General features: G+C 42.3%; 1 protein-coding gene across 2 annotated transcripts in view; it reads left to right on the forward strand.

Moving 5' to 3' along the window:
• LOC121551681 (myosin light chain kinase, smooth muscle) overlaps positions 1 to 15,463 on the forward strand; it is a 113,036-nt gene that overhangs the window by 92,139 nt on the left and 5,434 nt on the right. The window contains exons 19-28 of one of the 2 annotated variants that reach the window (XM_041864397.2): positions 3,837 to 3,890; positions 4,286 to 4,333; positions 5,054 to 5,181; positions 6,992 to 7,148; positions 8,680 to 8,985; positions 9,158 to 9,184; positions 9,378 to 9,462; positions 11,421 to 11,624; positions 12,266 to 12,483; positions 12,739 to 12,862. In XM_041864397.2, the coding sequence (XP_041720331.1) occupies positions 3,837 to 3,890; positions 4,286 to 4,333; positions 5,054 to 5,181; positions 6,992 to 7,148; positions 8,680 to 8,985; positions 9,158 to 9,184; positions 9,378 to 9,462; positions 11,421 to 11,624; positions 12,266 to 12,483; positions 12,739 to 12,862 (1,351 nt within the window). The remainder of the gene's footprint in view (positions 1 to 3,836; positions 3,891 to 4,285; positions 4,334 to 5,053; positions 5,182 to 6,991; positions 7,149 to 8,679; positions 8,986 to 9,157; positions 9,185 to 9,377; positions 9,463 to 11,420; positions 11,625 to 12,265; positions 12,484 to 12,738; positions 12,863 to 15,463) is intronic. The other variant, XM_041864404.2, reaches the window with a different exon arrangement.

Raw genomic sequence — 15,463 nt, forward strand, 5'->3', positions numbered from 1 at the left:
CATTTTTATATTCAAATGTAGGAACTGGATTCTACAGTTTGAACCCCTGCTGTCTCTGGCTCCACATCCACCCCACCCGGCCATCTAGATGTGTGAAAGTTAGTGTATTAGCTAATGATCCATCATGTATGACATTCCTGGGAGTGTGTAAACTTACATTTTGTATTACCATATAATTTTTATATGTTCTATATAGTTATGTACTTGAAAATGTATCAATTGACCAATTCGGCACATTTGGGCAGACTTGATACAAAATAGTCCAGTATTGCAATGCTTCACTGGATCAATCTGAAACTTTGCACACACACTAAAATTGTGCCGAAACTGCAATATTATATTGTGGCCTTTCTCTTGCATTTCAAAGATTATTAAATGTTTGTATTATCTTTTACCAGATCTAATGTGTTATATTCTCCTACATTTAATTTCACATTTCCACAAACTTCAGTGTTTCCTTTCAAATGGTATCAAGAATATGCATATCCTTGCTTCAGGTCCTGAGCTACAGGCAGTTAGATTTGGGTATGTCATTTTAGGCGAACATTTTAAATAAAGGGTCCGATCTTTAACCACCTGTGGGCTACATTCAGGCCGCAGGCCGCCAATTGGGCAACCTTGGCCTACATAATGAGTTTATTTTGGACAAAAGAGCGAGATTATTTTTATTTGTCAAACTGCAGCCAAGCATCGGTTATGTCACCAGAATAAGACCCTCAATATTTATTGGCGCATCAAGCTCATCACCTTGCACTTTCACCACCCTGTTAGGTTCATAACTTATTTAATCTGTAGCCGCAACCCTAATAAACTGTATGCTTTCCCGACGAGTCATAGTGGGAGGACCACGTCATCGCGTGACTCCAAGTTTACTTCAAAATGGTTATTATATCAATATTTGTGCATAAAAGAGTTTTCACCGATATTTCTCGCATAATTCATTTTAAAGACACAAAGATCCCACCTTGTCGAGCATATTTTGTTTTGCCGACATTTGGAAAGTTAATGGAAAAATGTTCTGTTTTAATCAGGCCTGTAATTACATGTTTTATCCAACGTACTTCACTCTCATAAAAAGGTTGAATGGTTACTCTCACATTTATCCCACTTTTTAAAATATTTTTCATTCATTTTGTGACGCTGACCACGGGGCGTTGTGGGATTTCTTTCCGAAGACAGAACTGATTTGGAGACCTTCATACCAAACTTCAATATTATAATATTATAACAATTGATTTAAGAGTTTGTAATTTGGGAATGTTTTCTTTGGGTGCTCGAAGTTACTATTATATGCGTTTCTGGCATTGAGAAATAAGTGCTACACTGCCTTTAACCAGTAGCGGTGCGTGGGTAAAATCACTGCGGAAGCCAAGCCAGGGGAAAAAAATGCCATATTACAACCTGTGTTGTGATAATTGCGTTGTTTGCTCTATAACCTGTTAGTTCATATGCCTTGCGACAGTGAGATAGAGATATATAAGGCCAAGACAATAAGAAGACACGTTGGCAGAATAAATTCAACCACACATTTTTTGTTTAATCACAAAACTGGAGAGCAACCTCTGTCCACAAAGCATATTGCATGTAACAAACAGTTACATGACCTACAGTGTGGTCAAGCCAGTTAATGTTTCCGACATTTTCGGACTACTAAACAACTGTTGATTTAGAACCACGGAGAGTTACTGCAAGTTGCAAAGAAAACAGGAGCTGCCGCCACTATTCCAGCACCATTTCAACTTCAACATCATCAAATCACCTAGGCTTAGTCTAATACAGTGATACCTAAAACAATTTAGTTCATTCAACATAAGCTAAATATGATGTGGCTGTCCATGGTTCTGATTTCTCTGTGTGTGCATGCGTTCGTGCAAGTACAATAGACATGTTGACTCAACCTACTTGTAGAGAAATGCCAATGCCATCCTCTTTCATGTTGCCTAAACGATCTATGACTCTGTCATACAGTACACACTTATTTTTTGTTGTCCTAGGCTACCTTACTAAAATGCTTGCTCGCTAGCCTAACTTCCTTTCAAGGGCAATGATGCGCCAGGATAGCTAGTTAACATTAGCCAACTATATCTAGCTACATATTGAACTTCCATCCTCTCAGGCAAGGGGCACAATGTATGAATTTATGGTTGGATCAGAATCGCAGTTATTATAATCATTGGCCAGTACGGAGAATTAAGTAAAACTACAAGTTCAAATCCCTGTCTCCATCCATGGCTAATTTAGGAAAAGGGCAATTTTAGCTAGCTAGCTAGCCACCGTAGGACCACAACGAGATGCAAGAATTCATGTTTTATTTCTGTCAATGACGTTTTGCTTTCGATGTGATGTGATTGGAGTGAAGCCAAATTCAAACTGGCTTCCCTTGACACTTTTTTCTTGGTGCGTCAGGACCATTCACAGTTGAGCTCACTCAATTTAGCTCAATTCTGATTGGCTCTGTTATACTTTTTTAATCAAGGGAGGCCAAATGCTCGCTGGGTTCCCTTGCATTCAATGCTACGGATGGCAACAATGTCATACTCTTTTTGACCAGACAGAGTCAGAGTGGGACTGTTTCGCTCACTCTGATGCTTTCTCCAGTGAGATACATTCAGCCTCTTGCAAATTGAAGGAAAATTATGAAACAGACTTATTTTTTGGGGCCCATTTCTGGGGGAAGCCTGGCTTCCCTTGGTATCCATGAATACACACCACTGTCTTTTAACTGCAGCTCAAATGCTGGGTGCAGTAGTTTATTTATAATTCAAAACTGAACATGGCATGTGAAAACTTTACTACCGGACCAATTAAGCATTTGTTGTTCTTAAAGGGAAAATCTACCTTTTAAAAAAAAAAATGTTTTATCAGTCCACTGTTGGTACGGTCCCAAAATATTTTGCATGTCAGCAGTCAAGTCTTCAAGATATTGCACTTTCAAGATACAAAGTGTCACCAGCCGCATCACATTATCATGATGCAAAATGCATTTGCATCATGATGTGGTCGGTGACACATTGCTTCTTGAAAGTCCAATATCTTGAAGACTTGACTGCTAACATGCAAAGCGTTTTGAAAAAAATACCAAAAGACTGGATTTTCCCTTTTAAGTTCTCTACTTGTTTTGGAAACTTCATGAACACAAGCTTTAAAGAGTACGCTATTTCCCCGCACTAAAACCTTACACAGCCATTCGGTGTGCTCATAACCATTTTAGTGTGTTTAAAAGCCTGTTCTCTTTCTTTGTCATTTTCTGTATTTGACACTGCAAAAATATGTTTTGTACAGTTTGCGCAAATGGAACATCATGGAAACAGCAATGGTAGATGTTTTCTGTGCAATTAAACTTTATCAACTTCTCATGCAGAAAAGAGGGAAATTAAGACTTTGCGAGCTCCGAGCTTAAACTGTAATCATTAAGGTTAATACTCTGTGTTGCTCCTCACTATCTGCATTAGTTCATTTTTAAGGTGACATTAATTCTTGACGGCAATCAAATGTAAAATAAATTGTGTCGAGCTATTTCCTGAATATTTTGGTACTATTTTTGTGTAATACCAAAAAAGGCAAATACCAAAGGACATAAGCACAGAGGCAGCCCTTTCTCCCAGGACATCCACAAGAGAATAGCTCCCTCCCCCAAGTTCACTTATCAGACAGTTTATTCTATGTTCCCATATACTGTCCTGGGAAGAACTAGTAACATTTTCTATGAAGTTCATAATGCCTTAAAATACACTTGTTATGACAGACTATAAGCCTAAGTCTTCATATAATGACATGAATAAAGGCAAATGCATTGAACAAGGATTCTGAATCTACAAATGTCTTATTTCCCACAGTATGTACTCCGTCAGAGGCTAGCCTACAAACTGGACTGGTGTTTCAAACTTGTGGTAAATGAGTTGTACAAATTCAATCTTCATCTATGTTTTGATCAATAAGTCTTGTCAATAGTAACAACTGGATTCCAGCTATATCGGTGCAGGAACAATTTGAGTGATTATGTGGGGAAAAGAACAGGAACTTACACTTTGCTTTACTAATGCTTGCTGCTGTTGTAACTCACAATGTAATAATCCAGTGCAATGACATTAATTTATGCGAATCCTACACTCACCATTTTAAAATTCTGTCTGTGTTCAGATCACTATGTTCATTTTACTTGAATAATTGCGTTGAAGATTCACAAATGGGAATAATTTGTATCAAATCTCATTTGATCCATTATCGACTGCATTGACATAACTGCGGCCTTCCCAATTGTAATAATTTATAGTCTCTTTTCCAGGTGAGGCAAGGATAAAGAAACCAAATACAAAGACGCCTCCCAAACAGGGTAAGAAAGACTTCCTCATACATGCAATACAAAAATGTATCTCAGGGGACCTATGTATCAAGCGTCTCAGAGTAGGAGTGCTGAGCTAGGATCAGCTCCACCTGTCCAAAAAGGCAAAACTGATCCTAAATCAGCTCTTCTACTCTGGGGCGCTTGATACCGTACTAAAACTCTCTGGCCTAATAAAGAGAGACCAACCCAAATGTCAACAAGCAGTATAGATGATCCCCTAGCCTGTGCTCCAGCCCAGCTCTCTCATTCAGCAATAGGTAGGCTAGAGGGCCTAGCTCGTGTGCCAAACACTGGCTGTAGCCAGCTGCTCTCTGAGAGCTGATCCCTGCTCTGGCAGAGGTCTGGGTGTGCATGTAATGGCAATCGGAGATTCTCCCCCCCCAACCATGCTGTAAGATCAAACCTGGCCTCTAAGATCACGCGCCAGGAGAGCGCGAGGCCCAATCCCAGCAGCTGTTGCAGTTGTGCGTTAAGCTTGCAGAGGAGCTTTAAGGCGTTAGCAACACAATGATGTGGAGGCAAAGGCGGAAAGTCAGGGGCCTGCCAACCCATCTCAGCCCCCAGATGAATGGACAAACAGTGGACGGGGGTAGCCAAATGAGTACCTAATGCTGGTTTTACCTGGAGGTTTGTTCTGATAATGGATGGAGATGTTCCTGGCTGAAGTGTGTGTGTGTGTGTGTGTGTGTGTGTGCATCTGTCATCCAGCTATACCTCCTCAGATCGTTCAGTTCCCGGACGACATGAAGATCCTGGCAGGAGAGAAGGTGGAAATTCTCTGTAAGTTTGGAGGCGCTCCGCCAATCAACTGCACCTGGCTCAAGTTCCGCAAACCAGTAAGGACCAGTCTGTACCAGTCCACCCCTTTATGTATTGAATATACACTGCTCAAAAAAATTAAGGGAACACTTAAACAACACAATGTAACTCCAAGTCAATCACACTTCTGTGAAATCAAACTGTCCACTTAGGAAGCAACACTGATTGACAATACATTTCACATGCTGTTGTGCAAATGGAATAGACAACAGGTGGAAATTATAGGCAATTAGCAAGACACCCCCAATAAAGGACTGGTTTTGCAGGTGGTGACCACAGACCACTTCTCAGTTCCTATGCTTCCTGGCTGATGTTTTGGTCACTTTTGAATGCTGGCGGTGCTTTCACTCTAGTGGTAGCATGAGACGGAGTCTACAACCCACACAAGTGGCTCAGGTAGTGCAGCTCATCCAGGATGGCACATCAATGCGAGCTGTGGCAAGAAGGTTTGCTGTGTTTGTCAGCGTAGTGTCCAGAGCATGGAGGCGCTACCAGGAGACAGGCCAGTACATCAGGAGACGTGGAGGAGGCCGTAGGAGGGCAACAACCCAGCAGCAGGACCGCTACCTCCGCCTTTGTGCAAGGAGGAGCAGGAGGAGCACTGCCAGAGCCCTGCAAAATGACCTCCAGCAGGCCACAAATGTGCATGTGTCTGCTCAAACGGTCAGAAACAGACTCCATGAGGGTGGTATGAGGGCCCGACGTCCACAAGTGGGGGTTGTGCTTACAGCCCAACACCGTGCAGGACGTTTGGCATTTGCCAGAGAACACCAAGATTGGCAAATTCGCCACTGGCGCCCTGTGCTCTTCACAGATGAAAGCAGGTTCACACTGAGCACATGTGACAGTCTGGAGACGCCGTGGAGAACGTTCTGCTGCCTGCAACATCCTCCAGCATGACCGGTTTGGAGGTGGGTCAGTCATGGTGTGGGGTGGCATTTCTTTGGGGGGGCGCACAGCCCTCCATGTGCTTGCCAGAGGTAGCCTGACTGCCATTAGGTACCAAGATGAGATCCTCAGACCCCTTGTGAGACCATATGCTGGTGCGGTTGGCCCTGGGTTCCTCCTAATGCAAGACAATGCTAGACCTCATGTGGCTGGAGTGTGTCAGCAGTTCCTGCAAGAGGAAGGCATTGATGCTATGGACTGGCCCGCCCGTTCCCCAGACCTGAATCCAATTGAGCACATCTGGGACATCATGTCTCGCTTCATCCACCAATGCCACGTTGCACCACAGACTGTCCAGGAGTTGGCGGATGCTTTAGTCCAGGTCTGGGAGGAGATCCCTCAGGAGACCATCCGCCACCTCATCAGGAGCATGCCCAGGCGTTGTAGGGAGGTCATACAGGCACGTGGAGGCCACCCACACTACTGAGCCTCATTTTGACTTGTTTTAAGGACATTACATCAAAGTTGGATCAGCCTGTAGTGTGGTTTTCCACTTTAATTTTGAGGGTGACTCCAAATCCAGACCTCCATGGGTTGATACATTTGATTTCCATTGATAATTTTTGTGTGATTTTGTTGTCAGCACATTCAACTATGTAAAGAAAAAAGTATTTAATAAGATTATTTCATTCATTCAGATCTAGGATGTGTTATTTTAGTGTTCCCTTTATTTTTTTGAGCATTGACTCTATTGCTCTGCCCGTCTATGATCAACTCTAACCATCATCTGAAGTTATCTACCATGTCCACTTTCTAATTATTTATATATATATTTTTAATAACACTATACTAACTCAAGGATGTAGCTCCTTGAATACTGTTTTATCAAACATTTCCTTCTCCGTGTAATGACTGACCTTATGGTGGTTTTGTCTGCAGATCCAAGAGGTCAAAGGTGATTTAACCATTGAAACCACTGAGTCCAACAGTAAACTGACCATCGCCGACAGCCAGCAGGAGCACTGTGGCTGCTACACCGTCGAGCTGCGAAACAACTACGGCGTGAGACAGGCTGCTCTCAACCTCACCGTTGTTGGTATGTTCCATTTATCCAAATCAGGCCGTATTGAATTTGGCCTGTAGGCGCTAGGCAGTGACGCCATTTTTAGCTCCATCATTGAGATTCACAAGACAACTAAGAGTCTTTCCCTGTGTAAAATTATATTTACTATAATGCATGATTTAAATTGCTCTGCTACCTGTAATGTTTGTCTCTCGTAAAAAATGGCAGTCCTGTAGCTTTGGGGAATGTTGTTGGGGAAGGGAAGGTACGCAGGCCGGCCAGCTCGAGCTCTCTAGATCCTAACACTAACAAGCCACTGCAGGGATCTCCAATGGCCTTTTAAGGCTGTGCTTTCTCTTCAGCTGTTGCTTTAATGAGCCCCTTTGCCACTTCTGTCAGAGTGGAGTGTATCCAGCCTGACTCAGGGAATATGCAGCAGCCTGGGAGAAGAGTTATTGAGCTGCTGTTTATGTGCCCGGAAAACTGTTAATAGCATACAGAGACACAGCGCTTGTTAGACACTGGTAAAAGCAGCCCGCTACTTAGATGTTTGTTAATGTATATGATCCTGAAGTTACTTTTACATCCTTGGACTGCATGTATGGTGTATAGAGGTTTAGAATTGAATTGTTTCATATAATTTGTGGCCCCTTTTGCAGTGACATTGACTCGTCCCCCATTGCAAGCCTGCTGGTGTCAAGCTGTGCTCTTTGGGGTGGATTCGTTTGGTATTTTACAAGGAGCACTGGGGATTAAGTGGGGGTATGCTTGTAACAGCTTGTGTAACATGTCACCCACCCCTTCAACAAAGCAGGGAGAATAAAGTGTACTGTAGCTAGCAGACAGTCTGGGGCATATCGTCTGACATTGGCAGTACATAAAACTGATCCAGACTCCCTGTGTGGAGACTCCCTACCTCACTGCTCACTGATCATCTGCTCTTAAGTACGGTCTCCTGTACTGTGCCTTTAATGGACACCCTGCCATGACTGGATATGGTGAAACTGTTGTTGGCGAATGGACTTGGTGGTTCAGAAGGTAGCCACTATAGCCAGACAATATATTTTTTCATTACCAACATGGCTGTGCTTTTGTGTGCATGGTGACTACTGAGTACAGACATTGGTGAATGGAAGGTTTGTATGTCCTTCCTGGAACTGTTATCATTTGATCCTCCTGTCTCAGGTGGTTAATCTTGCACAGCACATTTATCAGATCCTGGGACTGGTAGTCCAATCTGTCCAAACCTTCACGAGTCGACTAACTCAACCCGCAAACTCTAGGTCTGTGTCCCAAATTGAACCCTATTCTCTATATAGTGCACTACTTTTGACCAGGGCCCATAGGTTTCAGGTCAAAAGTAATGTACTATATAGGGAATAGGGTTACATTTGGGACTAAGCCTAGAGCATGTTTCACATCAATGTAAACATGGTTTTGTGTGGCTTGTTGAAAGGCCTAGTATGGCGACTGAAATGCAGCCCATTTGGCACGGACCCAGACCAGTGTTCAGAACTCAGTGTTGACCTCTTGGGTGGCTCTGTGTGACCTCTGTGTATTCCAGACAAACCTGATCCCCCTGCACGTGTTCCAGCAGCCTCAGACATCCGCCGCTCCACCCTCACGCTGTCATGGTATGGCCCCACCTACGATGGGGGCAGCGCGGTCCAGTCCTACAACCTGGAGATATGGAATTCTGTGGACAACGAGTGGAAGGATCTGATCTCCTGCAACAGCACCTTCTATAATGTTCACAATCTGCTGGGTCAACGCCAGTACAAGTTCAGGGTGCGCGCTGTCAATATCTACGGTATCGGCGAGCCCAGTGCCGAGTCTGAGCCTGTCACAATGCTAGAGGAGGATATAGAGGGTGAGCTCCCCCTAGTGGGGTCTATGGTGTACTACCACTCATTGGTAACACTATCATCACACTCATTGTTAACAAGCTGTTTTCTTTGACATTGTCGGACATTGATTCATACTAATGATTATTAATTCATACTAATGACTAACGACACATTTTATTTTATTTTATCGAACAGAAAAGGAGGAGGTTGAGGATGATGAAGGTATGTCTAATCTAATCCAATAATCGATGTTTAGATGTAATTGTTTCCTTAAAAAAAATATGTCTAACGCCTATGAAGCACATGTAAAATGCTTTATTACGTCCTTTATAATGCCTTATAATGTACTTATGTGTTATGACTGGCTAAGCATATACACTGTAATAACTCAAAAGTGTAATGTTCCTATTTTCAGACAAAGAGCCAGACTACAGAGATGTGACTGTTAGAACAGATGTTAAAGTCAAAGATCTGTATGATGTGGAAGAGCGGCTCGGAACGTGAGTACCCACCTATAAACATGTTGGTCAGCAAAGCATTGATTTAATTGTGGTCCTCTGGCTCAGTCAGTTGAGCATTGCACTTGTAACGCTTGAGTCGTGGTTTCGATTTCCGCTTGGGGTCCCCATATGAACAAAGTATGCACAACTACTGTACGTCGCCTTGGATAAAAACTTCTGCTAAATGGCATATATATATACACACAGTGAGGGGAAAAAAGTATTTGATCCCCTGTTGATTTTGTACGTTTGCCCACTGACAAAGAAATTATCAGTCTATAATTTTAATGGTAGGTTTATTTGAACAGTGAGAGACAGAATAACAACAAAATAATCCAAAAAAACACATGTCAAAAATGTTATAAATTGATTTGCATTTTAATGAGGGAAATAAGTATTTGACCCCCTCTCAATCAGAAAGATTTCTGGCTCCCAGGTGTCTTTTATACAGGTAACGAGCTGAGGTTAGGAGCACACTCTTAAAGGGAGTGCTCCTAATCTCAGCTTGTTACCTAAATAAAAGACACCTGTCCACAGAAGCAATCAATCAATCAGATTCCAAACTCTCCACCATGGCCAAGACCAAAGAACTCTCCAAGGATGTCAGGGACAAGATTGTAGACCTACACAAGGCTGGAATGGGATACAAGACCATCGTCAAGCAGCTTGGTGAGAAGGTGACAACAGTTGGTGCGATTATTGGCAAATGGAAGAAACACAAAATAACTGTCAATCTCCCTCAGCCTGGGGCTCCATGCAAGATCTCACCTTGTGGAGTTGCAATGATCATGAGAACGGTGAGGAATCAGCCTAGAACTACACGGGAGGATCTTGTCAATGATCTCAAGGCAGCCGGGACCATAGTCACCAAGAAAACAATTGGTAACACACTACGCCGTGAAGGACTGAAATCCTGCAGTGCCCGCAAGGTCCCCCTGCTCAAGAAAGCACATATACATGCCCGTCTGAAGTTTGCCAATGAACATCAGAATGATTCAGAGGAGAACTGGGTGAAAGTGTTATGGTCAGATGAGACCAAAATGGAGCTCTTTAGCATCAACTCAACTCGCCGTGTTTGGAGGAGGAGGAATGCTGCCTATGACCCCAAGAACACCAGCCCCATCGTCAAACATGGAGGTGGAAACATTATGCTTTGGGGGTGTTTGTCTGCTAAGGGGACAGGACAATTTCACCGCATCAAAGGGACGATGGACGGGGCCATGTACCGTCAAATCTTGGGTGAGAACCTCCTTCCCTCAGCCAGGGCATTGAAAATGGGTCGTGGATGGGTATTCCAGCATGACAATGACCCAAAACACACGGCCAAGGCAACAAAGGAGTGGCTCAAGAAGAAGCACATTAAGGTCCTGGAGTGACCTAGCCAGTCTCCAGACCTTAATCCCATAGAAAATCTGTGGAGGGAGCTGAAGGTTCGAGTTGCCAAACGTCAGCCTCGAAACCTTAATGACTTGTTGAAGATCTGCAAAGAGGAGTGGGACAAAATCCCTCCTGAGATGTGTGCAAACCTGGTGGCCAACTACAAAAAACGTCTGACCTCTGTGATTGCCAGGGTTTTGCCACCAAGTACTAAGTCATATTTTGCAGAGGGGTCAAATACTTATTTACCTCATTAAAATGCAAATCAATTTATAACATTTTTGACATGTGTTTTTCTGGATTTTTTTGTTGTTATTCTGTCTCTCACTATTCAAATAAACCTACCATTAAAATTATAGACTGATCATTTCTTTGTCAGTGGGCAAACGTACAAAATCAGCAGGAGATCAAATACTTTTTTCCCTCACTGTATATATATATATATATATATATATATATATATATTTAAAGCAAAGCATTTATCTACATTGACACTTATCTGTAGTAGGCCTGCTGTGCATGCCTCTCATCCATCCTCTGTATCAGATTCCCCAAAAACATTTTGGTCTTCTATGTTGTAGGGGGAAATTCGGACAAGTATTTAAACTTTTGGAGAAGGCAACGAAAAAGCATTGGGCTGGAAAGTTTATCAAAGCCTACTCTGCGAAAGAGAAAGATAATGTGAGACAAGAGATTGCTATAATGAACTCCCTCCATCATCCCAAGCTTGTCCAGTGCATTGATGCCTTCGAAGGCAAGTCAGACATTGTCATGGTTTTGGAAATGTGAGTATATTTAATTTAACTTATACCTTACAAAGAGTAGATATTCAGTTACCCTATGGGCCCTGGTCAAAAGTAGTGCACTATATAAAGAATAGGTGCCATTTGGGACACAGGCCTATTTAGTTTGACTAGAAATTTCATTTTATTTAGCAGACGACAAACTAATGAGTACAGGTGCATTTGCAGTTTGAGCTTGAGGATTTTCACTTGAAAATTATCTGAATATGAAAAGTGATATAACCTTTTATTTGTTTTCCATTTCGAACATCTACGTCTGAATATTTTTTTCCAGACACACTTCAGACAGACAGAACCATTGGCTTTTTTATATGGTGATGCTTAGAAAAAGTTCACTTGCCAAATACTTTAGACATGTAAACACATTAGACTGAACCATTTCCCCTGTTCTTTTTATAGCATTATCAAACAGTTGACTGACACAAGAACACTTGACTCACATTAAAAACACCAATTGTCCTTAGTACCAATTTTAGATGATATGCCTTGTAAGCTGAAAAACGATATCCGAGATACTCTAGATTTGACAAGTATGTGGTATGCAGTGAATGATTTTCATATTTGGCAGTGATATCCATCTATATTGCAGGATCTCAACCATCATTCTCTCTCTACCTCTACAGGATCTCTGGCGGGGAACTGTTTGAGCGTATCATCGATGAAGACTTTGAGCTGACAGAGAGAGAGGTTATTAAGTACATGCTGCAGATTGTGGACGGGGTCCATTACATCCACAAGCAGGGTATAGTCCATCTGGACCTGAAGCCTGAGAATATCATGTGTGTCAACAAGACTGGGAGCACCATCAAACTCATCGACTTCGGCCTCGCACGCAGACTAGGTAACCAGGCCTCATGTGCACAAGACAATTTCAGAATTAGTTGCAAAATTCTGGTAACTTTCCCAGAAATCCTGATTGGAGGATTCCCAGATATCCTGATTCCAGAAATATTCCAACTGGGATTTCTGGAAAATTTGGGTAAAGTTATAGGAATTCTGCAACTCTATTCCGAATCGTGACGTTTCTTTTCAATAATTTAAAATGCTAAACACCAACAGTTCATTCTTGAAACCCTCTTCCCGTGTGTGCTCCTAGAAAACTCTGGAACATTGAAAGTTCTTTTTGGAACCCCTGAGTTTGTGGCCCCGGAAGTGATCAACTATGAAGCAATCAGTTACCCAACAGACATGTGGAGTATAGGAGTCATCTGCTACATCCTGTGAGTGTCAAGCAAGTTAGAACTACCATTATAAGTACCCTTCTAACTACTCTTATTTGTAATGTTTGTGGTAAGCTTCTATGGTAACACTTTATTTGGATAGTCCCAAATAGATGGTTTGTAAATAGTTAAAATGTTGCTGACAATTAGTTGAACAAACTATCCACTAACCTTAAAGGACAACATTTGGGTTGTTATTATGAAGTATTTACTGATGTCCTACACAGTTTGTGTAATTTTATAATTTCATGTCTGACTGTTTAGTGATGAGCAAAACCGGAAATTGCTTCTGACGTTTTCCAGTAGGATCCCTGAGATGACTATTACAATACATTTTGGACAGTCAATTATTAGTGATCTATATAACCCGCCTATAGTTTTCTGGTCACATTGGAACTCCCTGTGATATGTTGCACTTGGTTGTCTAACATTTGTAAATATTTTAAATAGAGGCTCAAAAACCCATATTATTATATTTATAGTCGGCTTACTCAAATATTTTTCTGTTCAAGGCTCAAACTTTAATGATTCCATTCGGCAAAACCACTCCCACCATCACCGACCAGCCGTCATTGTGCCTTTTCCAAATAGCCTATATACTTTCGTATTGAATGACTTGTAAACGTCATACTTTTTATTAATTCCAATTGGCCTCCAGTGTTGTTGGAAGGTTGCTTAGACAGTCGCTGAGGCTGTATTTGTCTGTTATCGTTGAAAACACTATTTCAAATGCAGCAGGTTTAGCTACCTAGCTAGCTAGCATTGCTAATGTTTGCACCAAAGACACAGGCTGAGACTAGGATTCCTTAATGATTTGCCTATACATTTCATAGTAAACATTGTGTTCTTCTAACAGGTCTACATCTTTGGACTTTTTAAGACAGTCGCTAAGATGCTGCTGTTATTGTTGCAAATACTCTTATTTTGGATGTAGCAGTTATGGTTAGCGTAGCTAGTTAGTATCAATTATTATTATTTGTTAGTGGATTGCAGTTGATTGGTGACAATAACATGAACATATATTCAGCATGACATTCATCCAAGCGTTATAATATATTTACAACCCAAAAGTAATGTGAAATACACTCATAACTTATGGCGTAAGCAATATATTTAGACTAAACCTTGTCTGGGCTTGATAACCAGCCAGCTAAGCTAACAGCAGGGTAACTAGGCGGAGCATTGCATCATGGGAGGAGAAATGCACCCTGGGAATCGTAGTATGCTGTAGGGGAGTGCAATACAGAAGATTCAAAATGTAAAAAACGAGGAATCGTGCAGTATGACTAACAAAAATGATAAAGCATCAATGTGTATCAAATCTAACAATAGGGCATATACTCACCGGACAGTTTATTAGGTACACCCGTCTAGTACCGAGTCGGACCCCCATTTGCCTCCAGAACAGTCTGAATTAAGTTGGACAACTGAATGCATTCAACTGAAATGTGTCTTCCGCATTTAACCCAACCCCTCTGAATCAGAGAGGTGCGGAGGGCTGCCTTAATCGACCGTCACTTCTTCGGCGCCCGGTGAACAGTGTGTTAACTGCCTTGCTCAGGGGCAGAATGACAGATTTTTACCTTGTCAGCTCGGGGATTGGATCCAGCAACCTTTCGGTTACTGGCCCAACACTCCTACCCGCCAGTATACTGCACCGTTATTTGTCTGTTAGCTTGCATGATTCTTGCCATTCTCCTTCAACCTCTCATCAACAAGAGGTTTTCGCCCACAGGACTGCCGCTGACTGTATATTTTTTGTTTGTCGCACCATTCTCGGTAAGCCCTAGACACTGTCGTGCGTGAAATGCCTAGGAGGGCGGCTGTTTCTGAGATGCGCGCCTGGCACCAACTAACAGTAACTGGATGCCTGTTTGCCTGCTTTATATAGCAAGCCACGGCCACGTGACTCATTGTCTGTAGGAACGGGGTGGTGTACCTAATAAACTGGCCGGTGGGTGTATACGAACAGCATAACTGGTTATAAAGTGGCCAAATTGTCCTTTAACCCTTATGCTAACCCTAACTGTAACCCAGCAAGCTGTTGCAGTAATAGTTGATCGTTTGAGCATCTGTAGATCATCTATAGGGGACTATCCAAATAAAGTGTGACTGTCTATTTGCTACAAGGTGTCCCTAATCTCAAACCAGCTTTATCAGGTTTCTCTGGGCTTTCATGCTCTCTGCAACAGACACTTTCCAGCAGCAGGCAGGCAGGCAGGCAGTGTACGGGCCTTTCCATCCTCTATGCCTGTAAATGGATATAGAGGAAGAGCACAGCGATACTCTCCAGTGCCCCAAACCTGTGTGAGATCTCCTCGGTCCACAAATATTTATTACACACTGCTTACATAAGTGTTACAAATTAGGCTCTCCCGTATCTCCTCTGTTGCTTCACAGATTCTAGGGATGCGTCCCAAATGGCTTCCTATGTAGTGCACTACTTTTGGCCAAAGCCCTATGGGAATAGGGTGCCATTTGGGATGCAACCTAGTTTTCATCCATCCTGTTCCAGAGTCCTGACTCAAAGTGTACAAGGAGAATAAAAAGCTTTACTGATGTACTGACATACACCTACAGTATGGAAAACATCTGGGTGTG

The sequence above is a fragment of the Coregonus clupeaformis genome, chromosome 4, assembly GCF_020615455.1.
Source record: "Coregonus clupeaformis isolate EN_2021a chromosome 4, ASM2061545v1, whole genome shotgun sequence".
Taxonomy (NCBI): domain Eukaryota; kingdom Metazoa; phylum Chordata; class Actinopteri; order Salmoniformes; family Salmonidae; genus Coregonus; species Coregonus clupeaformis.